This window comes from Thunnus thynnus, chromosome 7, assembly GCF_963924715.1.
Source record: "Thunnus thynnus chromosome 7, fThuThy2.1, whole genome shotgun sequence".
NCBI lineage: Eukaryota > Metazoa > Chordata > Actinopteri > Scombriformes > Scombridae > Thunnus > Thunnus thynnus.
The window spans coordinates 34,509,281-34,534,068 of record NC_089523.1 but is presented as its reverse complement, the minus strand read 5'-3'; the positions used below and the strand labels follow the sequence as shown (position 1 = coordinate 34,534,068).

General features: G+C 39.8%; 2 protein-coding genes across 2 annotated transcripts; one reads left to right on the top strand and one right to left on the bottom strand.

Moving 5' to 3' along the window:
- The first annotated feature begins 656 nt into the window (after positions 1 to 656).
- On the top strand, positions 657 to 14,214 carry LOC137186619 (S-arrestin-like). The gene is made up of 16 exons (XM_067595687.1): positions 657 to 725; positions 3,568 to 3,637; positions 3,778 to 3,838; positions 3,924 to 3,968; positions 5,247 to 5,446; positions 6,483 to 6,542; positions 7,207 to 7,274; positions 7,369 to 7,504; positions 7,944 to 8,028; positions 8,217 to 8,289; positions 8,975 to 9,112; positions 9,821 to 9,898; positions 10,532 to 10,546; positions 10,655 to 10,707; positions 12,019 to 12,028; positions 14,012 to 14,214. The coding sequence occupies exons 2-16, from the start codon at positions 3,590 to 3,592 to the stop codon at positions 14,100 to 14,102; spliced, it is 1,161 nt and encodes a 386-aa protein (XP_067451788.1). The 5' UTR covers positions 657 to 725; positions 3,568 to 3,589; the 3' UTR covers positions 14,103 to 14,214.
- Positions 14,215 to 15,751: 1,537 nt separating this feature from the next.
- On the bottom strand, positions 15,752 to 19,818 carry LOC137186618 (complement C1q and tumor necrosis factor-related protein 9). The gene is made up of 4 exons (XM_067595686.1): positions 19,398 to 19,818; positions 18,481 to 18,561; positions 18,256 to 18,336; positions 15,752 to 18,161 (listed from the first exon to the last, which is right to left on the bottom strand). Exons 1-4 carry the CDS (start codon positions 19,717 to 19,719, stop codon positions 17,212 to 17,214), a joined length of 1,434 nt encoding a protein of 477 aa, XP_067451787.1. The 5' UTR covers positions 19,720 to 19,818; the 3' UTR covers positions 15,752 to 17,211.
- Between the last annotated feature and the right edge of the window lie 4,970 nt (positions 19,819 to 24,788).

Here is a 24,788-nt window from a genome sequence, read left to right as displayed (position 1 = left end):
ACTACATCAAGCTCATAATACTTATGTACTTTTACTGCAATACTTTAACTACATCAAGCTCATAATACTTATGTACTTTTACTGCAATACTTTAACTACATCAAGCTCATAATACTTATGTACTTTTACTGCAATACTTTAACTACATCAAGCTCATAATACTTATGTACTTTTACTGCAATACTTTCACATTTCAGATGTCTATGAGTTGTTAACCATTCCCCTCACATGGTTTCAGTATCTGTTGGAGGCCAAAAATGCAAAGATTAAAGAAAAGTTCTGAAAGCCAGTTTATCATCTCCTTCAGATTATTCTGCTTCACCTCCAGCAGCCACAACAACAACAACATGCTGCTTATGTACTTTCTTAAATCTGTTGAATATATCAGTCGCAGCCTAATTTTCCTGCAAAACAAATACTTTTACTTTAGTACTTTAAGTAAATTTAGCTGCTAATTCTTTTATTCTGATTTTTCATGCGGGACTTTAACTTGTAATGGAGTATTTTTCCGTCGCTGTATTGGACATGTACTGGGAGAACACGTCTTCCAGCGCGGCTGCAGGATTATCTGTGTGTGTAATGAGCAGCATGCTGACCAGGCTGAGTGTGTGTAGATTATAAAAGCAGCTCTGTCTGTCCGATCAGCTGTTAGAACGCCGCTGTCATCCTCCAGCTGAACACACACACACACACACACACACACACACACACCGCTGCTGCTACAGGTCAGTCTGCTTCTTCTTCTTCTACTGTCACATGTTTGTAGTTAGTTAGTCTTCAGGTGAACAAACATCACTCAGATCAGTTTTGTTGATGGAAAGAAAAGTCTAATCTTATAATTAAGTGATGCAGTATTTATATTTGTTAACATGTTGTGAATGTTCATATACGTGCAGCTGTTACATCATGATATCCTGCTGTTTATGTTCATATTTGATACTGTAATAATTACATAAACTCAGCATTATACAGCAAAACAAATATAAGTCTAGTTCCAGTTCTAACATGTTAAGCATATTTTTCTGATGATGGTTATTATTCTGTGTTTTGTCTGTTACAGTTATTGAGATGTTAAAGTAATATTTCTTTATTTATGGGAGTGCACTTTTAGTCATCAGTATCTAAAACACTACACATGTGAAAGTAATCATACGTGGTTCATAGATGCCCCACGGAGACGTGCTCAACATAATACCATCTTTTATGGAAAACGCCACCATGTGGTCAGTTACGACTTTTACTTCCTCTGGATAGTCAAGTTTGATCGTCTTCTCGGCGCCGTGACCGACCCCGACGGGGCCGATCCGAGGACCTCACTAAACCATCCAATCGGTAGTAGCGACGGGCGGCGTGCACAAAGGGCAGGGACTTAATCAACGCGAGCTGATGACCCGCGCTCACTGGGAATTCCTCGTTCATGGGAAATAATTGCAATCCCCAATCCCTGTCATGAGTGGGGTTCAGCGGGTTACCCACGCCTGCAGCGCGACATCTAAGGGCATCACAGACCTGTTATTGCTCAATCTCGTGTGGCTGAACGCCATTTGTCCCTCTAAGAAGTTGGACGCCGACCGCACGGGACCGCGTAACTAGTTAGCATGCCGGAGTCTCGTTCGTTATCAGAATTAACCAGACAAATCGCCCCACCAACTAAGAACGGCCATGCACCACCACCCACAGAATGGAGAAAGAGCTATCAATCTATCAATCCTTACCCCCCCCCTCCCCCTTTCCCTCTTTCTTTCTCTCTCTCAACCCAACCGGTCAAAGCAGATGGCCGCCCACCAAGAGCCGGGGTCTGCTTGAGGTTTCTACCCGTTAAAGGGGAGTTTTTCCTTCCCGCTGTCGCCAAGTGCTGCTCATGGAGGAACTGTTGGGTCTCTGTAAATTAAAGAGTTCGGTCTTGACCTGCTCTATGTGGAAAGTGCCCTGAGATGACTTTTGTTGTGATTTGGCGCTATATAAATAAAAATTGATTGATTGATTGATATTAAGTGTTTTATGTTTTGGCTAATAAGTCATGAAATGTGAGAAGCAGAAGAAAAGTATTTGTAGTGTGAGTTCCTTTAAAGAATCGATTGATATAAGCCACGCCCATTTGTGCCTATTAAACTTTTTGGTAATTTTTTTTTGGGGGGGGGGTGTAAACGTTTTGCTTCTTTTTGTTCATATTTGATCCAGTCTTCATTAAACTGGAACATATTTAGATGACTCTGAACAAAACGTAGGCGTTCGTTTTTGTATATCGCTCAGCGTTTGTCTATGATTGGTTATCAAGTTTGAAGGCGTGGCTTAATGCACTTAACGAGTCATAACTTTTAAATGCATCATACAATTAAAACCAGATTTGGGAATGTTGTACAGATAGGGTTATTAACCAACTGGGGGCGCTACAGTAATGATATAACTTGACATTTCTACAATTCTGCTGTCAGTAATAAACTGAAACTTGGTTCCAAGGATCTTCCTGAGCATGTTGATGACATATTGAAACACCTTGTGGCCAGTTATAGAGCACTTTGTGTTTTGGCGAGTAACTTATGAACTGTGAGATATGTCAGATATTTGGTAGACACCTCCCCTCTGCGTGTGTACTCAACATACTGAAAGGTGTCGCTGTTGCAGATATTCTAGTCTATATTTTTCTTTATGTCAACGAGTCTCATGTGCAAACCAACAACATGTTAGTCCGTCTCTCAGTACTGTCCTCCTTCTCTACTGTGTCAAACCCATCGATTCCTACTGAAACACACATGTATGGTTTTGTTTTTAAAGTAGACCTTCAAGCAGGTACGTCAGGGTCCAAACACCCGACACAACTCAGAACCGAAGGCTAGTTTAGCTCCACTCCTGCTAGTTTCAATAATTACTGTATGTAAAGTATTAGCTGGGGTGGATTTTGAAGTACATGTCTGGTATTCTGTATTTTTCTTGTAAACAAATCCCATGTGCAGACTCAAACCAACAGTTTCCTCTTTCTCTGCTCTGTCTATGGCTCTCAGCTCCAAGCACATTGGTTCCTACTGAAGATCTTTAAAAACGCTTCACAAATATATAGTCTATATATGTTTAAAGAGGGCTCGGTAACAGCTGGGCACTGTGGGTTTTTAACAGACAAACAGGAGGAATCGACTATAACGGCAAACTGTTGTGGGAAAGAATTAAATAGAGAACTTGCAGGTCTAATAAACTAATAGCACATTTTAGTTGAAAATGAAAATTGAAAAAAAATTACTTGTCCAATTGTCAAAAAGAGAAATAGTCACAGAATTTCAGCAAGTACAATATCTAACATCATTTAGATTATTTTGATGTTATACATTTTTGTTTGTTTAAAAAAAGAGAAAATCAGAGGAAAAATGTTTGTTCATCTCAGTGTCCAGAGTTCAGATCTACTATAATTAAATGATTCTACATGTAATTTATGTATCATGACAGTTATTTTTTTTTAGAGTGGGACAGATATCTGTGTCAGGATAAAACAGATCAACAAAACGGTTTAATTTTTAATTATTTAATGATTTTTTTTGTTGAAATTGTGTCCTTGTCGTCTACTCTGTGCTGCAGGTCGTGACATCGATAAGTCATCATGAGTCCGAAACGTGTTGTGTTTAAGAAAGTCTCCCGCGACAAGTCGGTAAGTTTTCCTGCAGTACTCGCAGTAGTCGTAGTACGACACAAACAGTCCTGTGGTCGTAGTAATTTTACGGTGACGATAACAAGAGAAGTAAGAACCTTTGAGCAAGGCACTGACCCCCCCCTCCCCATGTGTTTCAGGTGGCCGTCTACATGGCCAAGAGAGACTTTGTGGATCACTGTGACTACGTGGATCCAGTCGGTGAGTTTGATGATGAAACATGAAACTGACATCCAGACAAACATTAGAAACTTATGTTGTTGATTTTTGTTTGTGTCTCTCTCAGATGGAGTTATTGTGATCGATCCGGTGCAGCTCAAAGGAAAGAAAGGTCAGTATGTGTGACCTTTGACCTCTCTACATTCTCTGTTGTATCTATAAACATTAGCGTAGTCTGCAGCACTGTCAACCACACGATGAAGGCCCAACATCTACCTCTGATATACAAGATGAGCAAAAGAATGTCATGACAATTGATAATAAACTTTATTTATAAAACTTAAAGTTAAGACAATTATTATTATACATATTACGGCACAATAAATAACCGGTAAATAACAGCAGTAGTTACAGTAGTTTTGAAAGTGGAACGCAATCATGAGACATTATGGAAACAATCGAACATGAATGATATATTCATTTTACATTTTCAGGATGATCACGTTCTGTTACATTAATTTAACTGATGTTTTCATCTTGTGTTCATGTTGCTCTTCAGAAAAACTGACTTATTTTTCTCCTCTGTGCGTCCTCTGGCTCTCATTCTTCACAATCATCTTCTCGTCTGTCATTCTTTGCAGACGATATTCAACTTTATATCTCAGTAATGTCACCAAACTAAAGCTGCTGCCCTGTATGTATGTTTGACAAATAAAATCAAATAGTGTATTTTTTAAATAACTTTATTTATTAACCAGAGCAGGAGAATGACAGACACATTTTTTTACACATACACAGCAGTCCTGTAGTCAAATTATAAATCAGGTTATTATAACAAATAGATCACATAAGTAATACCCATAAATAAATAAATAAATGAATAAATAATTGAATGAATGAATTAATAGATAGATAAATAAATGTGCTTTACAGCGTTTTACTGAAGAGCAGCAGTTTTTTGTGATTTTGAAGGGATTCATAAAAGTTTTACATATGAACTGAAAAAAGTGAAATGGTAACATATTATTATATTTATTATATTATTATTATTATTTTACAGGTTCCTTGAATTTATCATAAAAATAAAAATGATAAAATATATTAAATGGTTAATTTTAGGACATTTTACAGACAAGATGGTGCAATATGGTACAAATTCCTTTCTGTTAAATGTCATAAAGAAGAAACATTAAAGGTCCCGTAAAATAAAGCATGAATGTGATATCTCCACAGCAGACAGAGAGGTTTTATACAGTCATCGATCATCTGTTTCTGGTTTTAACAGATAAAAATAAAACCACGTGTTCTGCCAACTAAACGTGTCTGTATTTACAGATAGAAGTTGTAACTCTATAAAAAGACTTGAACACACCCTCCAGTGGCTGTTAGTGGTACTGCACCTCCTGTTAGCATGTATTACACCTCATATGACCTCTGCTTGTGTCCTCAGTGTACGTGATGCTGTCGTGTACATTTCGGTACGGCCGTCAGGACATGGATGTGATGGGCGTGGCCTTCAGGAGGGACCTGTTCCTGGTGACTCGGCAGGTTTACCCCGAGCTGCAGGACAAAGAGAAGCTGACCCACACCAAGATCCAGGAGAAACTGCTGCGAAAGCTTGGAGACAACGCCTTCCCCTTCTTCTTTGAGGTGAGGCAGTGTTCTCCTGGAGGATCCTCCAGCTGGACGTGTCTGGAAAACCTCCACAGGGAGGCGTCCTGATCAGATGCTGACTCCTCTCGATATAAAGGAGCAGAGATTCTCCCTCTGAGTCTCTGATAGACTCAGGATCAGACTTACTGCGGTGTTTGAGTCTGTTTCTCAGGTGCAGATGTGACTCATTCCGCTGCAAACACATGCAGGGTGTTCATCAAACAGATGTTACAGCTGGAGTCGCAATCTGCAACTCATTTGTGACTACAGTGCGTCTCTCCTTGTATTTAAGTTTATTAATATAGAACATTTAATACGGGAACATTTAAAATGCTTTACATGTTGTCCAAACACCTCTACTGAATAAACTGCAGCTCCAACAGATCGTGCCTTAACTAGCCAGCATCGACCTAATTAACGAGGTACTTCAATTTACTGTTTAATCCATAAAATCAATCATGCAATCAATTGGTTTGCTCCAGTTGCAGCTTAGCTTTCCTTCTTTTAACTTCATATGCAGAATCCTCAGTACCTTTGACTGGGTCCTCATCCATGCAAAAGGGTTTTATCTGCATGTTAATCCTTTCTTCAATCATGAGCCAAGTTCTTTGACTGACATGTAGCAACAATCTTCTCTTGGCTCTTACAAAGAGGAGTAAAATTAAAAGAGGAAAGATGCAAGTAAAAGTAAAATACATCAAATTAGATAAAAAAGTAATAAAATGATGAAGTGCAGCTCCAAAGTGTGATTTAGATTTTGTTTGTAGTGTGAGATCTTCAGGTAGTTTGTTCCAGGTGAGAGCAGCTTATCATCACAGCCTGTTTATAAAGATGGATGTAGCCATGTCAGCCTCATCCTCACAGCATCAACCCTCATGATTTTAATGACTTAATGATCTTATTCGCATTTTATTTATGTTTTTATCAGTCAGTGATCAGTAAGTGATTTCTCGCAAATGGTTTTTTAGATTTGGTGAAAAAGTCTCTCCTCTATATCCACCTGTTTTAAAATCAGTTTCTGTTTGTGTTTCAGTTTCCTGACAACCTGCCGTGTTCTGTGGCTCTGCAGCCTGGACCGTCTGATGTAGGAAAAGTAAGTTCAACATCACACAAGCTTCATTTCAAACAAGGAAAATAAATATTTTATCACTTACAGAAGCTCACTGAGATTACTGCTACATGCTTTTACACCAACTGATCACAACATCATGGATGTGATTCCACTGGGATTTTACAGGATTTGACTTTTTTGAGGTTCAGTTTTATTGTCATTATACTGGACTGCAAAATGAGATGCATTCCTGTCCAGGTAGCTGGCGGGCTGCCCTCTTTGCTTTGCAGCCTGAGTTTAACTAATTTTCTATCATTCAGTGGACAGACATGTTTTCATCCAGATGGATTACGAGTCTTTAAAGATTCTGAAAATAACAGAACAGCAGGGAGTGATTTTAAATGACCTCCTTGGTTTTTCAAACATTGTCAGTTGATTATCTTTTAGAGAAAGTGATGTTACCTCTGTGACTGAATGTATGCTGATACATGAGAAGAGCACATTGAGGCTAGTTCTGATATGTAAATTTAATCTAACACTAATCCTCAGTTAAATGTGGAACATGGATTGATGTAAAAGATCTGTTTTGAGTTTTGTTTAACACATAAACCTGCAGATGGAACAGATCCTGTTGGTGCCTCTGTGTGTTTATATATTTGATTAATATGGATCCTGTTCATGATTCATGTCTTTCTGTTCCTGACAGAAATGTGCGGTGGAGTTTGAGGTGAAGGCGTTCTGTGCTGAGAATCAGGACGAGAAGATCGACAAACAGTGAGTTTATTAGAAAAACAGCTTAACCTTCAAACAAGGACAAACTGTTATATTGATTAGTTGTGTGTTTATATTTGATGTGTTCTCTCTGCAGGAGTTCAGTTCGTCTCTCCATCCGTAAGGTCCAGTTCAGTCCAGAGGACAGTCAGGTGGTTCCAGTAGCCGAAACCACCTTTGAGTTCCTGATGTCTGAAAAACCTCTGCACATCAAACTCAGCCTGCCCAAAGAGGTCAGACAGCAAACCTCCAGATCTGACACATACAGCCCCCACAGAGATTAATTAACTTAATGATTTGTAGACCAATACATGGAATGGAAACACTTTTACATTGTTGTATAATTAGGGCCCGACCCCTAGGTTGGGAACCACTGGACTAAACTAGCTAACTGTATATAAAGTAGTGTAAACTAGCTCCACCTCCAGCAGCTACAACAGTAACATGCTGCTCTAACACTGATGCTTCACTATTAATAATCTAATGATGTCATATATAATCTTGGCTCAGACTCATTATAAATGCTGAGCACCAGATTTTCCACTGTTTAAGTTCTTGGAGCTGCTTTGATAATTAGTATGAAAGTTGGTTCCAGTTGATGTGTGAAGACAGAAAATCTACACTTGAAACAGTCAAACATCACCATCCATTCATCCGTCTGTCTGTCTGCAGACGTTTTACCACGGCGAGCCGGTCAAAGCCAACGTTGAGATCACCAACTCATCCAGCAGGAACATCAAAGACATCAGTGTGTCAGGTAACATCGTACCTGTTGTTTCTAACATGTGACTTCTCTGTGGTAGGTTGTTTTTATGACAGTTGGTTTCTACATACATGACAAACTAGTTTTGATTTATACTTCAGTTTTTGTCCTTCTTGTTTTGCTCTGTAGAGAGTTTTCCATGTTGTATTTTTGTGATTAAACGTCTTTCTGTCTGTCTGCAGTTGAACAGGTGACCAACGTTGTTCTGTACTCTAATGACAAGTACGTCAAATCAGTGGCCAAAGAAGAGATTGGGTGAGTTTGGTTTTTAGTATTTAAACCTTTTCTCTCTCTTTCTGTCTGTTCTTGGTGTCTTTGTTTTTTTTAATTAACGTTCAGCTTGTGTTTCTCCAGAGAGACATTTATTTTGAAAAAGACCTGTTCACAAAAAGGGAAATACAACTGACATGACCTGATGACTGAATCTAATTTGGATGTTTTTGGATAAATTCTAAAATTCTCTCTTTTTCCTCAAAGGAGAGCACAAGACACATGATTGACGGAGCAGGGCCTTGTTTCCCAAAAACATCTTCAGGCTTAGATGATCATAAAATCTTACGAATATTCTTATTCTTCTTATCGTATCTCCCAAAAGCATCGTAACTGAGGACTCATAGAAATGATCGTTGGAGGTTTAGAGCATCATAAGAAGCTGCAGAATGAATCAAAAACTACGTTTTAATGTTATTGTTCATTTTTCAGTCTATACTTTTTTCATGAACACATGAAATGATGACAGACTGAGATTCACAAGAGATGACTGCATATAGAATATGATCTTTAGAGTGACGTTAAGAAGCTCTGAAGTGCTGCTCTGGGAAGCGTGTAGAAATTTCACCGTATTTATAGAAACACACTTAAGTGTTCAGATAGGTGGCCCAGATCTGTGTGAAGAAGTAAAGCAGTGAGAATTTAGAGTTTACTTTGTGTTTGTGTCCAGTGACTCTGTGCCCTCTGGGACCAGTCTGAAGAAGGAGTACACTCTGTATCCTCTGCTGGCTCACAACAAAGACAGGAGAGGACTTGCTCTGGATGGACGACTCAAACATGAAGACACCAACCTGGCTTCATCCAGCATGTGAGACACTCTGAGACACACTGAGACACTCTGAGACTCTCTGAGACTGTCTGACACACTCTGAGACTCTCTGGGTCACACTGAAACTCTCTGAGACTGTCTGACACACTCTGAGACTCTCTGGGACACTCTCAGACTCTCTGGGACACACTGAAACTCTCTGAGACTGTCTGAGACACTCTGAGACTCTCTGGGACACACTTAAACTCTCTGAGACTGTCTGAGACACTCTGAGACTCTCTGGGACACACTGAGACTTTCTGAGACACACTGAGACACTCTGAGACTCTCTGGGACACACTGAGACTTTCTGAGACACACTGAGACACTCTGAGACACTCTGGGACACACTGAGACTTTCTGAGACACACTGAGACTCCCCGAGACACATTAGGATTCTATGAGAGACACACTGAAACACAATAAGACTTTTTGAGACACACTGAGACTCTCTGGGACTGTCTGAGATTGTTTGACACACTCTGAGACTCCCTGAGACACATTGAGACTTTTTGAGATACACTGAGACTCTCTGAGACACATTAGGACTCTATGAGAGACACACTGAAACACTCAGACTCTTTGAGACACACTGAGACTCTCTGAGACACACTAAGACTCTTTGAGACACACTGAGACTCTCTAATGATGATCGTGGAACTCTGACAAATAGATCTCTAACTGTCTGTCTCTTCGTCTGTCCGTCAGTGTGAAGGAGGAGGTGCTGAAGGAGGTTCAGGGGATTCTGGTCTCCTATAAGGTCGTGGTGAGGATGATTGCATCTGGGTAAGTCTGAAACACTTGGCATGCTGGGAAGTCGGCTGACAGCCTTCCTGCTCTCTGACATAAATCATCCTGAGATAAATATTAATGTTCTTATTTATAGTCAGAGTGTTTCCTGATAATAAAGACTGTTTCATACGTGGAATATGTGACATTTCTGCTTCATCTCTGTTAGAATGATGCTTTTCGTCATCAGACAGAGGACAATTTTATATTAATTGTCCTCATTCAGACATGAAAGGATATTTATGGATAGAAATGACTTTTTTTTTTACAATTAACACCTGGAATGATGAAGGCACTTGCATATGATAGGGTAATAGGAAATGTAAAGAGACACTAAAGCTTTCTGAGAAAGCAGTGGAAGAATCAGGAAATACAAAATCCAATCACGTGTTATTTTTCAGACAGGCAGCTGTAAATTCAGGCAGGTGAGATCCTGCTGGGACTGAGCTGTAATGAGGCAGTGAAACAGAAACCTGTGGAAACTGGAAAGTCTGACACATCACTGCTACATAACTCAGCAGAAAATAATATTTTCCAGAAACTAAACACAGCCGAGCTTCTGAAGAGAAAATTCTAATGAGTCAACTAATCGTCTGTCTCTGTTCTCTGTGTTTCTGTTCACACCAACAGGACGGTGGGATCCAGGTACGTTTCACCAAAATCTGCTCACACACACTCTGAGTCTCTGTAAACAGAAACACATGCTGAAATAGTTCAGCTCTGGAGCTACATGTGTGTTTGTTTTATTTACAGTGAGGTCTCTCTGGAGCTTCCCTTCAGACTGATGCATTCTAAACCTGATCCAGGTACATCCTCCATCTTCCTCCTCATATTAAAGTTCCTCTGTGTTAATAAACAAAGTTTCTCTTCACATTCAGTGTTTCTCACTAAAACTCACATCAGCTTTCATGCAGCAACATTTCCTCCTCCTGAACCTCTCTGACTTTGATGTTTGTTTGAAAGAGTCGGATCCCAAAAACTCTCTTAATGTCACAAAGTTTTTCTTGTGAAGGAAAAGAAATAAATGAGTGTCTACAGGTATTCCTCATGTTGTGGGGACTCGCCACATGAATCATTACATTGTAGGATGAAGACTTGGTTTAAGGTTACAGTTAAGTCTCCAGGAAATGAATGTAAGCCATTGTGTGTCCTTTGAAGTGATGGAAACATGACTGTGAGTGTGTGTGTGGAGTTAATCTGTGTTGATAATCTGTATGTTAATCTGCAGGATGTGACACAGCTTGTAGTTTAGATGCAGTAAGAAGAGCAACTCACTGCTGTCAGCGAGACACAGCAAGCTGCTTAACACACACATGTTTGTACCTGTGAGGACCCTCAGTGACATCATCCATGTCCTCCATCAGCCCAAAATTAAACCTGTTAAGCCTCTATAACATATTTCTATAAGACTCCTCAGTCTGATCTATACAGTGTGTGATGTGTTTGGCTCGTAGTGATGAACCTACAGAGACTCTGCAGCTCCTCTCGGCTTTACGGAGCTTTATAGTGAGTTTCAGCTCATTGTTTATCTGTCCGGCTGCAGCTTTACTGTTCTGGTTCACTCTCAGTGTCTCATAGCGTCGTTTTCAGAGAAAAAGCTGTAAAAAGCCGCTGAACACTACCTGCTAACAGACACAGTTAGCTGTAGACTAGCTGGTGAACATAGTGGAGCATTTAGCAGCTAAAGAGCCAGATATTTCCCTCAGGAGTTGGTAGAGAGTAAAAACAGCTAAAAGAGAAACACGACTCCACATGAATGATAATGTTGCTCCGTAACTGCTGGATGTGGAAGTTCAACATATCAATATCATCATACTTGTATCTGATTAAATTTAACAGTTTTTTTTTATAATCTGGGCCAAACTGCATGACCCTCTCTGTAAAATGTCCTAAAAATTAACTGTTAAATACCTGCAAATTGCTCAGAATATTTCCAGGAAACTGGTATGAAATTAAAGAGCCTGATAAATAAAGTGTCACCTTGAGTTCATCCGTCATGCTCAGCTTTAATCTGAGTTGCAGGGAACTGATATTTATTCATGTAACTTGTTATTTTTCCTGAATTATAATTACTGATTTTTCTTGTCTCTTTTCCTGTCTGAACTCTGCATCTTCAGCCAAGGAGGGGTAAGATCATTTTGTTTTATTATATAAAAGTCTTGGAAATATCAGCAAACTGTAAAATAAAGTTATCAGCATTTTAAAAACATCTTTATCTTTAGTTTAAGTTTGTTCAAGGGTTTTTTTAAAGATTCAGCAGCTGTTATCGACAGAAACGTGTTGGTGTTAAATAAAACCAAATTGTTCTGGAGGACAGCATAACAACAATCATAATAATAACAACAGCAGCAGCAGCAGCCAGGGAAGGATGCCATCAGGACTGTGAAGGACCGCGAAGGCTCGGTCCAGAACCCAGGTTTTCCTGTGAGATGAGAAAGCACAAAAAAACTCCGAGGAAAGAGGCAAAGTTAGTGACATGCATTGATGTTACGTGAATGCATACAGATGGAGAGGAGGAGGAGGAGAGAGGAGCTCAGTGCATCATGGGAAGTCCCCCAGCAGTCTAGGCCTATAGCAGCATAACTAAGGGCTGATCCAAGGCGAGCCTGGTCGGCCCTAACTATAAGCTTTATCAAAAAGGAAAGTTTTAAGCCTACTCTTAAACATAGAGAGGGTGTCTGCACCCCGGACTGAATCCGGTAGATGGTTCCATAGAAGAGGAGCCTGATAGCTGAAGGCTCTGCCTCCCATTCTACTTTTAAAGACTGTAGGAACCACCAGTAAGCCTGCATACTGGGAGCGCAGTGTTCTAGTGGGATAATACGGTACTATGAGCTCTTCAAGATATGATGGTGTCTGACCATTAAGGGCTTTGTAAGTTAGGAGAAGGATTTTAAATTCTATTCTAGATTTTACAGGAAGCCAATGTAGCAAAGCTAAAATGGGAGAAATGTGGTCTCTTTTTCTAGTTTTAGTCAGAACACGTGCAGCTGCATTCTGGACCAGCTGGAGAGTCTTTAGAGACTTGTTAGAGCAGCCTATTCATCCTTCATCTGCATCAGTCTCCAGCTCTTCCTCCGTATCAGCTGTTACCTGAGGGTGCAAGTGGACGTCTCACATCCTGCAGCGTCCCGCTTTCACCTGTTTACACTCACGATGACACACGTTGGCTGCAAATTTAAGAAGCAGCACATCAGATGCAGACAGATACGTGAGAAACTGAGAAAAACCAAATGCCCCAAATTCACGTAACAGCTGATTATATGAAGAATAATCTCTTTATATGAACAAAAACTCTTTTAACTATTTTAACTGTCAGTATCAGGGTTTTATTCTTTCATGCGTTGATTCATGGAAGCTGTAATTATTTTAAAATATTCATTTTCTCTTCCAAAGCAGCAGTTCACACCGTTTTTGACTTGAGACCCTTAAAACAAAACCGTGTGAACTTCAATACAAGTATTAATATACATCATCCTAAATTTACTGCACAGTGTCACGACTACTTTTTACACATAGAACACCTGGAAAATCACTGCAGTTCACCTTCAAAGAATCAACAATACAGTTTTATCCTGATTGGTTCCCTGTACAGATCAATACTGAGTCAATATGGATCAATACTGAAAAAACTGTGATCCAACTCATTACAGACTTTGACTTAAAATTGTATTTTGATGGTTTTTTTTCTCAGATTTTGGAGAAATGTTTACTAATCGCCTCAAAAAGCCGGGATTCTTGCTCTTTGCAAACAGAAACAGCAGAATTGAATCTACTGACAACGTTTCTTTCTCTTTCTAACTCGATAACTGGCAGCTGAAGATTCAACCAAACACTGACTTTTCCTTTTCAGACTGTTTTGTTCAAATACTTTTCAGGGTTGTGACGACAAAACAAAAAGCAAATGAAGAAAACTTTCACACGTTTGAAAACACTTGTGCAGCATTTAGAAGAAAACGCTGCAAAAACAGAAACACGCTGCAAGTTGTCGGGTTATGTGTGTTTTCTATGCTGTCGTATGTTGAGCTCTCAGGGCCACCGTAGTCTTAAGAAGTAAAATAATCCATTAATTCAGGAGCTTAAAGCAAATCTGTCTCTGTGTCCCTGCAGCGAGTCTGACGACATGGTGTTCGAGGAGTTTAAGCGAGTTTACCTGAAGGGGCTGATCGGAGACGACGACGAGTCTCCTACTGAGGCGTGAAGAAGAACTAAGACGTGTCTGCTCCTGCTGTCAGTCGCCATCACAGCTGAACAGAAACACAGTTTGACTTGTAGAAGATTCTCATCAGACTGCTGAAGAGTTTAATAACCTCCTGATGTTTCCTCTTGCTTCAGAATAGATCACTGTGGTTCATACTGAGGCTGCCATGAACTCTGCAGCCTGTAGGAGGCGACACTTAAGTCCAACACACATCAGACGTGTCGCTTCTTAAAAACTCACTTAAAAAATCTCTAAATCTGATGATTCTTGGAGACATTCAGCTTCTATTTAGAACCACAAGAATCACAATGACACCTGTGTTTTCTCACATTTATTGGACATAAAACAAACTGTGTTTAATAAACTGTTTCTGTCACATCTTCACATCAGCGAGCAGACAGTCAGCGTTCAGATTAATGTAGAAGCTTGTTAATCTGCCTTGTGATCAAATAAATGTCATAGTTAGACTTAAGATGCATTTTGAAACAACTTAAAGATAAAATATCATGTTTATAAGTGTAAATCTGATGCGTTAAAGGCTTTTAGAGTTGATTTAATCTATCTCTGTCACTTCATTCATGACGTCGTAGTTAAACCTGTTTTTACTTATTTTTCTTTACAACATTTTATTCTGTCATTTATTGCATGTTTGTTTCAGGTAGACACACATAGAGGTCAGAGGTCAGAGGTGGTTGGAACCTGCAGCCTCCTTCTGTCAAACTGTGATAAGTTTAAACTCTGATATTTTACGTATTAAACTGTATTAAAGTGTAAATAGTTACAGTCCTGTCTGATAAAGCTTCCTGGTCTGAAGTAAAAGAAACTTTCTGTTGCCAACAATTTTGTGAATATTGTTTTTCAGACAAATGTGCTTATTTTGGAGTAAAAACAACTATCATTTCATGAATTATCAGCTCTCTGTCAATGACACTAAATGTGATTTTACGTGGGGTAAAGCATTTCTAATTCTTTCATTAGATTACCATCATTATGTGAAGCATGATAACCAGTTTTATCATAACGTGATGATTCAGAGCTGCTGAAGACTCGGTGACACAAACTGAGGATTTCTTTCCATGTTTTATTGGAGTTTTTCTTAGAAAGAACAAATAATATTCAGCTGGAGTGACAGAAAAACCACAAACCAAAAACAAACAAGAATATCAGGTGTTTAAAGTTTCTAATGACAAAACTGTTGGTCCTGTTATTTTATAGAAACCTTTAAATCTGGTGTGTTTACAGTCAAACAGAGAACCAGCTCATCACCTTCTCAGACTGATGTTATTAAAACATAAAACTGTTCTGATTCAGTTTCCCAACACAGTTACAAACACACAAACACTCACCTAAAATCCATCCAGCTTTCATGTCTCATTAACTTCAATCTAAAACAGTGAAAGAGTCCGTTTCTGTCTCCAGTTTTCTACACAAATCGTTCCGCTGCAGGATCCATCAGCAGCTGGAAAACTGTTGATCTGAACCAGAACCTCCTGAAACACCCAGAGACTCGAGTCGTCTTTGTTCCATTGTTGGGGAACAGAGCAGACATACTTTTGGGAAACCCTGCCCAGCTGTAACAATGTGGATCTAAAGCGAGCTCGTATATCACTTAACACTGACGCTGTAGGATCAGTGTCAGGGGATCATCAGATGACAAAGACTCCAACAAACTTTAGAAATCACACCAGAGTCATACAAAGAGAGAGATGAGACGGATACAAAAGATTCACACCTGCTGACAAACACAAAAACAAGAAGCATCGCAGTGAAAACTAGCGAGACAATCAGTTCAGGAGTGAGAGACGTCCTCCTGATCTGCTTCGTTGTTACAAATAAACTAATCAGGACTCCAGATAGGAGCTCACTGTGGTAACTGTGTTTAAAATGTAAATACAAAGACACCAAGAAAATGAACATGAAAGGACAAACAGCAAAAACAAATGAAGCTACAACACTGAAGCAAAACAACAAATCTACAGATCTGAAATAAAATAGGATTAAACTTTTGTTACCGGCTCGACAGAAAACATTTCAGCTGAAACTAACAAACTGGTTAAAAGAGACTTTGGCAACTGAGGAGATTAATGTGCATTTGGCTTTAAACAGCAGTGTAGTGATGGAGAAATAAATACCACTTTCACACATAAATCCAGTAAAGGAAAATGTATTGTGTTCAACCTGAAACCAGTTCCCCAAATAAACCTCCAGATCTGTGGTTTGATCATGTGACTCCAGAATGACACATAGCAGCGTTTTCTAATCTGGCGCCACTATCAGCAGTAATCAGAAGGACGACATCATCTGTCTGTGTTTTATAAAACCTTTGAACACATCACTGTTAAACAATAATGATGTTTTATGATGTGACGGCGCTGTGGTTCAGGTCTGGTTAGGTTTAGGGAAAGATGATGATTTTGGGTTAAAATGATTTGTTAAGGTTAGAGGAACATGTGGTGGGTTCAAATGACTTCTTCTTAAAGTTAGGTCACCTTCGTCGTCACGGCTATAATAATAACCACGGGGTAAAGGTTAGGGGATGATCGTAGTTACGCTTTTTAAAAAACTGTCCCGACTCGCGGTTGGAAACAGGAAAAGAACAGCGTCTCCTGTTTGGTTAAAGCCTCCATCCACCTTCCTCCTCTGTACGTGCATTTTGTTGCTCTATATTACTACGGCTACTAGATAGCATCAGTCACTGAAACGTAAATATAGTATGTAGTTTTGGGCCACTGGCAATTATTGTGTCATTTTTCTCAGGAGGACAGTCTCTTTATTTGACCCATTCACACCCAGGTGAACATATGTTCTCCTCACTTTATTGCTTCTATGTGAAAGGGAACAGAAACTATTATTGGTTTGGGGTAATTTTTGTGTTCAAGGTCAGTACACAACGTTTCGCTAGAGTAAATAGTTAACTGGTGACTGTCTCTCTTGTTGTCTTATCAACAGCTGTAACTTTTGGTGGTTTGGACTAATCTAATCCTCAGAGTGTGTCTGTGCGATGACTGGTGCATATTTTTAAGAGTAGCATGTTACGGTGGTCTAAAATAATTTATTTCACATTGACACCTTCTACAGGTGACCAGAAGTGGTTTATTCATCGTTGAAGCTAATTGGATCCATTACCAGCAGGTGAAGTTGGGGTTGTGGGGGTGCTGGACCCGGGCAGGTTGCCCCAGCTGTATCCACCAGGAGGTGGGGTCATTGGGAGTATGGGGGCTCTGAGTAAGGCCATATCACATGTATCTGGGTGGAGCAAGTAGCCAGAGAAGGTACTGCTGCCCTCGCTGCCGGCGTACATGCCATTAGTGATCGAATCCTTCACCTGAATCCACACCCTGTCCCCCCGGGCCAGGTGGAGGATGACTGAATGCGAGGTGGTCCCTAACACTTTAGGGTCTGTCGTTTTGACAACTGGCATGAAATTATGAAAGAGCCCGACTTTGAGGACCCGCTCATGGACGGTGAGGTGGTAGCTGAAGACGTAGGTGCCGTTGATGGGGGCGGTGTAGAGGCCGGTGGAGGGGTCGTAGCTGCCCTGGATGTTGTAGAGAAGATGGGAGAAGACCACTGGAGCGTTGGGCGGCGGGAAACTGGATGTCAGTACTGCAGAGAAGGCTGACTGGATGCTGGGCATGCAGGGACCAGGAGGACCCATCATCCCCATTTGCCCCATGTCTCCTTTGTCCCCCTGTATCCCTTTCTGCCCTGCAGGCCCTGTCTGTCCCTGGTCCCCCTTGTCTCCCTTGCCCCCCCTCTGCCCTGGACTCCCATCTACTCCGTCTGTACAATTACACTTCCCCTGGGGCCCCGATTCTCCTTTCACACCCTTAGATCCAGGGGCACCAGGCTGACCCATATCACCCATGTCACCCTTAAGGCCTTTGGGCCCTAATGGTCCTTGGGTACCAGGCAGACCTCTGGGTCCTGCGGGGCCAGGCAGACCACGTGTTCCTGGGGGACCCTGGCTAGACTCACAGGCATATGGACAGACACCATCGTCTCCTTTAGGACCCTGATCCCCTGGGCGACCCTCCAAACCTTGCTCACCTTTATCACCTGCGGGACAACAAAGACCAGGTCAGGAACTGGAACTGAACACCTGATGGACCAATGACATGAAAGCACCTGATGACTCTGTTTTGTTCCTCACCTTTGAAGCCTCTTTCTCCTTTGGGTCCTACAAACCCCTGAAGTCCCCGACATCCTTTCTCACCTTCGTCTCCTTTCTGTCCTGAAGGTCGAACACAGCGACACAGACAGAGACGACACCATCAGTAACAGCAGGGATACCAGCAGCAGTGGTGGCATTAGAGACGGGAGCAGCAGTAGTAAAATGAGGAATCGGGTCTGTGTTTTGAGAGCTGAAGCTTGTTACCTTTGACTCCGGGTCTGCCCACAAAGCCTGGAGGACCTCTGAATCCCGTCAGCCCTCTTCTTCCAGGACTACCTGGACTACCTGACAAGGAGGAACCGACACAGATAGTTACATAGGATGATTTATATTTTCTCATTTGGCAGATGATTTAATCCAAAGTGACTTACAAGTGAGGCGAGACAATCAAGAGTTAGAGGACAGAGACTCCGAAAGAGCCATGCTACAAACTCTTAAGTACGTGACAAGGTACAAGTGTGATGAGAAAGTTTTTATAAATGTATCTGTTATATTTAATATAAAAAACTAAGGAATAACAGGAAGTAGACAAGTACATAGGAATCACCATAAGCAACAAGAAAGAAGTGCAGCAATCAACAACAACAACCTAATAAGGTTAAAGGGGCTCAAGTGTTGAGGTGTCATGGAAGAGTTTCAGGTGTTTCTTGAATGCACCAATCAAGTCAGCAGACTGTGGGGCTGTATCAGTAATTGCTGAATTATCTGTACAGTATTATCATTTAATAGATAATACTGTCAACAAAATGCTAAACCATGATGGACATAGTAGGTGTCGCCATCCTGGATCAGTGGTGCCTCCTTGAACCCGGACATTTCAGTCACTGAGAGTCTCATAAAATTAATTGTGAGAGAAATGTTGAAAATACAGTTTAGTTTCACCTCATTTATGATTTCTTTGCTTATAACAAACCTTATGACAATATACCAAATCCTTATTATCTGAATTATGTATAGTTGGTGTGTTTTTATTGTGTTTATGTTTCTTGTTTTTGTGTTTTTATGCTGCAAATAGAATTTCCTCTTGTGGGACGATTAAGATCTGAACTGAACTTTCACTATGAATTAAAGTTAACGACACACAGTAACGCTGCTGCAGCTGCAGACTGAGGTTACTGTACCTGGCAGTCCCCGGTCCCCGCGGTCTCCTTTGGGCCCCTCGGTGCTCTTGCAGTGTGTGCAGAGACAGAACCAGGGGATCTGGTCTGGGGGGACCGGCACTGGGGCCTGCAGCAGCATCTGGCAATACGCCTCCATCGCGCCGGCCGGCGGCTCCGTCATGTTGTCTCCGTCTGGGAAGAAACTGCCATCCATGGGGGGGTAGGGAAGGGTCGGAGGAGGATCGACGGGGGGTTCCCACCCGTCCGGGGAGAAGGGCTCCGGCATCGCCGTGGCGATGGAGAGGGAAACCGCCATCAACAGGAAGTGAAGAAAGGTCATCATGGTCTGTAGAGAGAGAGAGAACTTTAAAACTGAAATACAAAACGTTTTAAAGGACCAGTCTGCTGTTCATTAGCTAAAATAATCACACACTTCACATTCCTGCAGATCGTTGTCCAATAAGTTTAGATTGATTTCTTTCCTTTGATGTCAGTTGATTTGTATGAAGACGATGACGATGATGATGATGATGATGATGAAGGTTATGTGCAATTCATAAAACTTTTGTTGCTTTGAAAAAAATCTCTTTTTTTCTAATTTTAAGTCTAACTAACTCTGTAACTGTGCACTTAATATCATAAAACATCTGTAAAGATGCATAAAAGATAACAAATATTTTTGATTGATTTTGCTTTTTATAAGTAACAAAGAAAGAAAAAACAAAACGCTTATATAAAGATGAAATGAATCAATACACATATACATAAATACATAGTCACATCTCTCTGGGAGAAAAAACAATTCTATAATTCATATCACAAATACATAATTATTGATTTAATTCAATACTTTGTGGTTACTTTAAATGTCTCTGTATCCTTATGTTCCTGTTATTTATTATATATCTTATACATCATTTTAGACACATTTCCCAAAAATTCAAATTCTATTTAAAATTCAAAATTTCCAACAAGTCCTCCAGATTTAAAGAAAAAACATTTGTTTTAAAGACAAATAAATCATATAATTTTAATGAAAACCTCACAGTGAGTCTACAGGTGTTCTTAAAGGAACAGTGTTCACTTATTAAAGGTTAATTACAACTAATGAAACTTTACCAAGAAAAGATAAATTACAGTGATGAATCAATTATTTTAAAAATACATTAAAACAGTAGTACTATTAAATAAATCAGAACCAGAACAATTTTATTTATTGTACCTGTATGTTGTAAATATATCAGGATTATGATTTGCTATTTTATAGATTTATAATCTCTCCTTCCTCTCATTTAATAAGAGTGTTATTATCATTATTATTCATTTGTGTATAAGTCACATTTTCAATAACAAATGTGTAAATTGTGTAAAACCATATTTATATATCTTTAAATTTCAATCTCTAATCTATTTTATACTTTACTGTACCTGCTTTTTTAGTTAATTTTACACTTTTAATGTATAATTTACAAATATTTAACATGTTTTTTTTGCTCACATTTTCAGTCTGTCTTTATGTATCATTTTACAAATCATGTTTCATATTTGTAAATATATAATTAAATTAATTCCTTTTAAGATTGTTAAAATGTTCGTTTGCTTCAGTTGATTTAAAAGATGAAAGTCTGTCAGTGTTTCACTCACCGAGTCGTCGTTCAGTCTGAAGAGTTCTCGAACCTGCAACTGATCTGATCCGACAGACCAACAGCTGCTAATAAAACACCTGGACTCCGCCCACAGACACAGGTGTGTGTGTGTGTGTGTGTGTGTGTGTGTGTGTGTGTGTGTCTTTGTTGAGTAAGATCTAGGCCTGTGTTTTTGTGTTTCTGTGTTTTCTCTCTAATGTATAATGTGACCTCATTACAATAATACACACAGGTGTCACATCACAATGTACACACGAACACACACACACACACACACACACACACACACACACACACACAGACACACGTTTAAATTTTTAACACATCTGTGTATTAATTCTGTTGTAATCGTCACATTTCTTACAGTAAATCTGTAACACAAAACATGTTAAATAAAACATTAAAGGTGCTGCTGTGTGTGACACACAAAACACTGACTGACCCTCATCATCATCATCATCATCATCATCATCAGGCGTCACTGCTTATGTGACAAAAGTAAAAGAACCTTTTACACAACAGTTTCTGTCGGAGACGTTTCGCTCCTCAAACACAAAAGAATCAACAGAACAGAAAACAGTAAAGAGGTCGACAGCAGATCACAAGTTTCTACTGCAGGTTATAAACACGCATCAACACGCATCAACACGCGTGTTCTGAGCTGACAACAAGAGAGGAAAGTACATTTTTACATCTTGATATGTTCTGTGGTGGAAGAAGTAGTCAGATCCTTTACTGCAGTAAAAGTACCAATACAGCAATGTAAAAAATACTCCATTACAAGTAAAAGTCCCGCATGAAAAATCCTACTGCAGTAAAAGTACATAAGTATTATGAGCTTGATGTAGTTAAAGTATTGCAGTAAAAGTACATAAGTATTATGAGCTTGATGTAGTTAAAGTATTGCAGTAAAAGTACATAAGTATTATGAGCTTGATGTAGTTAAAGTATTGCAGTAAAAGTACATAAGTATTATGAGCTTGATGTAGTTAAAGTATTGCAGTAAAAGTACATAAGTATTATGAGCTTGATGTAGTTAAAGTATTGCAGTAAAAGTACATAAGTATTATGAGCTTGATGTAGTTAAAGTATTGCAGTAAAAGTAGTGGTTTGGTCCCTCTGACTGATATATTATTATATATGACATCATTAGATTATTAATAGTGAAGCATCAGTGTTAGAGCAGCATGTTACTGTTGTAGCTGCTGGAGGTGGAGCTAGTTTACACTACTTTATATACAGTTAGCTAGTTTAGTCTAGTGGTTCCCAACCTAGGGGTCGGGCCCCTCCAAAGGGTCAGCAGATAAATCTGAGGGGTGGTGAGATGATTAATGGGAGAGGAAAGAAGAAAAAACAAAGTTCTTTTTCTCTAATCTTTGATTTTTGCTGAAATATTGGATCATTTGAACATTTATTGAAATGTAAGCATGTGAGAAGTTTAGAGGGAAAAATCACTATTTGGTGGAGCTGTTAACAACTCATAGACATGTGAAATGTGACCCCGACTACACACTGCTTTTTGTAAGACGTCAAAAGCACTTTACTACTGTACTTTACTTGAGTATTTCCATGTGATGCTACTTTCTACATTTCAGAGGGAAATATTGTACTTTCTAGTCCACTACATTTATTTGACAGCTTTAGTCAGTAAATTCTTTTTTCCTCTTCTTGCTCCCCTCAGGGTCTTTTTTTTTTTTAGAAAATATGGCTTCTCATTCCACCGCTATGCAGACGACACACCAATCTATCTGCCTTTGAATTGGAAAGATACAAACTGGTTAAAACCCTTGCTGGACTGTCTCGAGGACATTAAAGCTTGAATGGACTTAATTGTTTTAAGCTTTAATGAGAGTAAAACTAAAGTCCTGATTTTTGGACCCAGTGGTGCCTGTGATGCCCCCCCTGATGGACCTGTGTTCCCTGGAACCATATGTAATGGTCCAATCGAGCTTTTTCCAGCTGAGGCTTTTATCTTTTAATGATTGTGAGAGGGTTATACATGCTTTTATCTTGTCCTGACTTGATTACTGTAACGGCCTTTACGTTGGTGTGAGCCAGGCCTCCCTCTCACGCTTACAGCTGGTCCAGAATGCTGCAGCTCGTCTTTTTATTTCCCTGCACTGGCCTCCCTCCACTGACGCCCTGTACGTTTTAGGATTGATTTGAAAATGTTATTGTTTTCCTGCAGATCATTAAACGGGCTCCAACCTGTTTCTCTGACCTTTTACAACCATCAAGGTCACTCAGGTCTGCTGACCAGTTGCTTCTGTTGTTGTTTCTTAAATGTGATTTATAAATAAATTTGAGTTGAGATCTGAGTAGTTACTTTTACTTTGACATAAAATAATGTATTTTAATATTTTAACAGTTTTGTTTGTTTAAATGTATTATGCATTTTGTTTGAATGGTATCAATAAAGTGTATTATTATTATTATTAATATATAATGCAGTACTATTAATCTAAAATTGGCATATTATATACAGTATAATATACTACAATAATACTCTGCATAATGAGTACTTTTACTTTTGATACGTGAAGTGCATTTTGCTGATAATATGCATGTACTTTTACTTGTAATGGAGTATTTAAATGATTAATGAATGCTTTAAAGTAAAGCATTCAATCACATCTCTTTGTTCAGTCAGGCAGTGGACTGATGGAGCCAGGATGGACGTCCAGATGTCCACATGAAGACAATACTGGACTCTTCTCGTCTCTGTCTGGACACCCTGAAGTCCATCATTGAGCCTTGTTCTGTTCATAATGATCACACTGTGTGTTATATTAGTTCAGCTGCTCTATAAACTCTGATTATTGTTCATGTGAACATTGACTTTGCTGGTGAAGCAGCAGTTTGGTTCCCACTGCAGAGCTTCTTTCATGCGTCAGCTGACCTGATTAGGACTTCAGAGGCCGTCCTGATAATGCAGAGGTGTAACTGTAATCCTTTTCTGAACGCACCATCCAGCCGGGCTGACTGAAGGCCGTCACCGGATCCTCAACAGAACAGTCTAAAGGTGTGACATTATTACTGCAGAGTCCTGGGAATTAGGATGGGGGGTTCATGTAGGTCAGCTGTGGGCTGGTGTGATCATGTAGGCCAGGTGATACACCTGCATCCTGAGAGCCGTGTTCAGCTCCCATCGGACCCCCGCTGCCGCTTTAGTTACAGACACAAAAGCTTCCCGACGTCCTGAAAACTGGCTGTGAGTCACGAAATCCACGCCGTTATTTCACATGTTCAAATATACGATCCTATCACATGTGAAACGCTTCACGTGTTAACATGAATCTACCACATGACAGATGCTGTTTCACATGTGAATATATGTGAATCTGTCACATGTGAACTGTGTAAAACCAAAACGTTCAGTTCTTTGTGTTAAACGTGTCGTCACGTGTTTGCAGAGCTGTGTGATGACTGTCTGATGGAGGCTGAAGCTGAACACACACACACATACACACACATACACACACACATACACACACACACACACACACACACACACACACACACACACAATACCTCAGTGTTTGACGGAAAAGGAGGTTTATGTTCAGCCGGAGGCAAAACTTTGAAGATGGATAAACACTGACCTGAAGAGAGACACACAATATGTGTGTGTGTGTGTGTGTGTGTGTATGTGTGTGTGTGTGTGTGTGTGTGTGTGTGACAGACAGTCGGTGTTACTGAAGTTAAAGACAGAAACAGATCACAGACTGATATGACTGAAGTCTCTGCGGGACAATAAACTTGTTCG

Excerpts from the sequence above, each read along its gene's own strand:
- LOC137186619 (XM_067595687.1), top strand. The coding sequence starts at position 3,590 with ATGAGTCCGAAACGTGTTGTGTTTAAGAAAGTCTCCCGCGACAAGTCG. Across the intron at positions 3,638-3,777 it reads AAGTCTCCCGCGACAAGTCG|GTGGCCGTCTACATGGCCAA; the intron begins GTAAGTTTTCCT and ends CATGTGTTTCAG. Across the intron at positions 6,543-7,206 it reads GACCGTCTGATGTAGGAAAA|AAATGTGCGGTGGAGTTTGA; the intron begins GTAAGTTCAACA and ends TGTTCCTGACAG.
- LOC137186618 (XM_067595686.1), bottom strand. The coding sequence starts at position 19,719 with ATGATGACCTTTCTTCACTTCCTGTTGATGGCGGTTTCCCTCTCCATC. Across the intron at positions 18,562-19,397 it reads CGGGGACCGGGGACTGCCAG|GTAGTCCAGGTAGTCCTGGA; the intron begins GTACAGTAACCT and ends CCTCCTTGTCAG. Across the intron at positions 18,337-18,480 it reads GGGCAGACCCGGAGTCAAAG|GACAGAAAGGAGACGAAGGT; the intron begins GTAACAAGCTTC and ends TTCGACCTTCAG.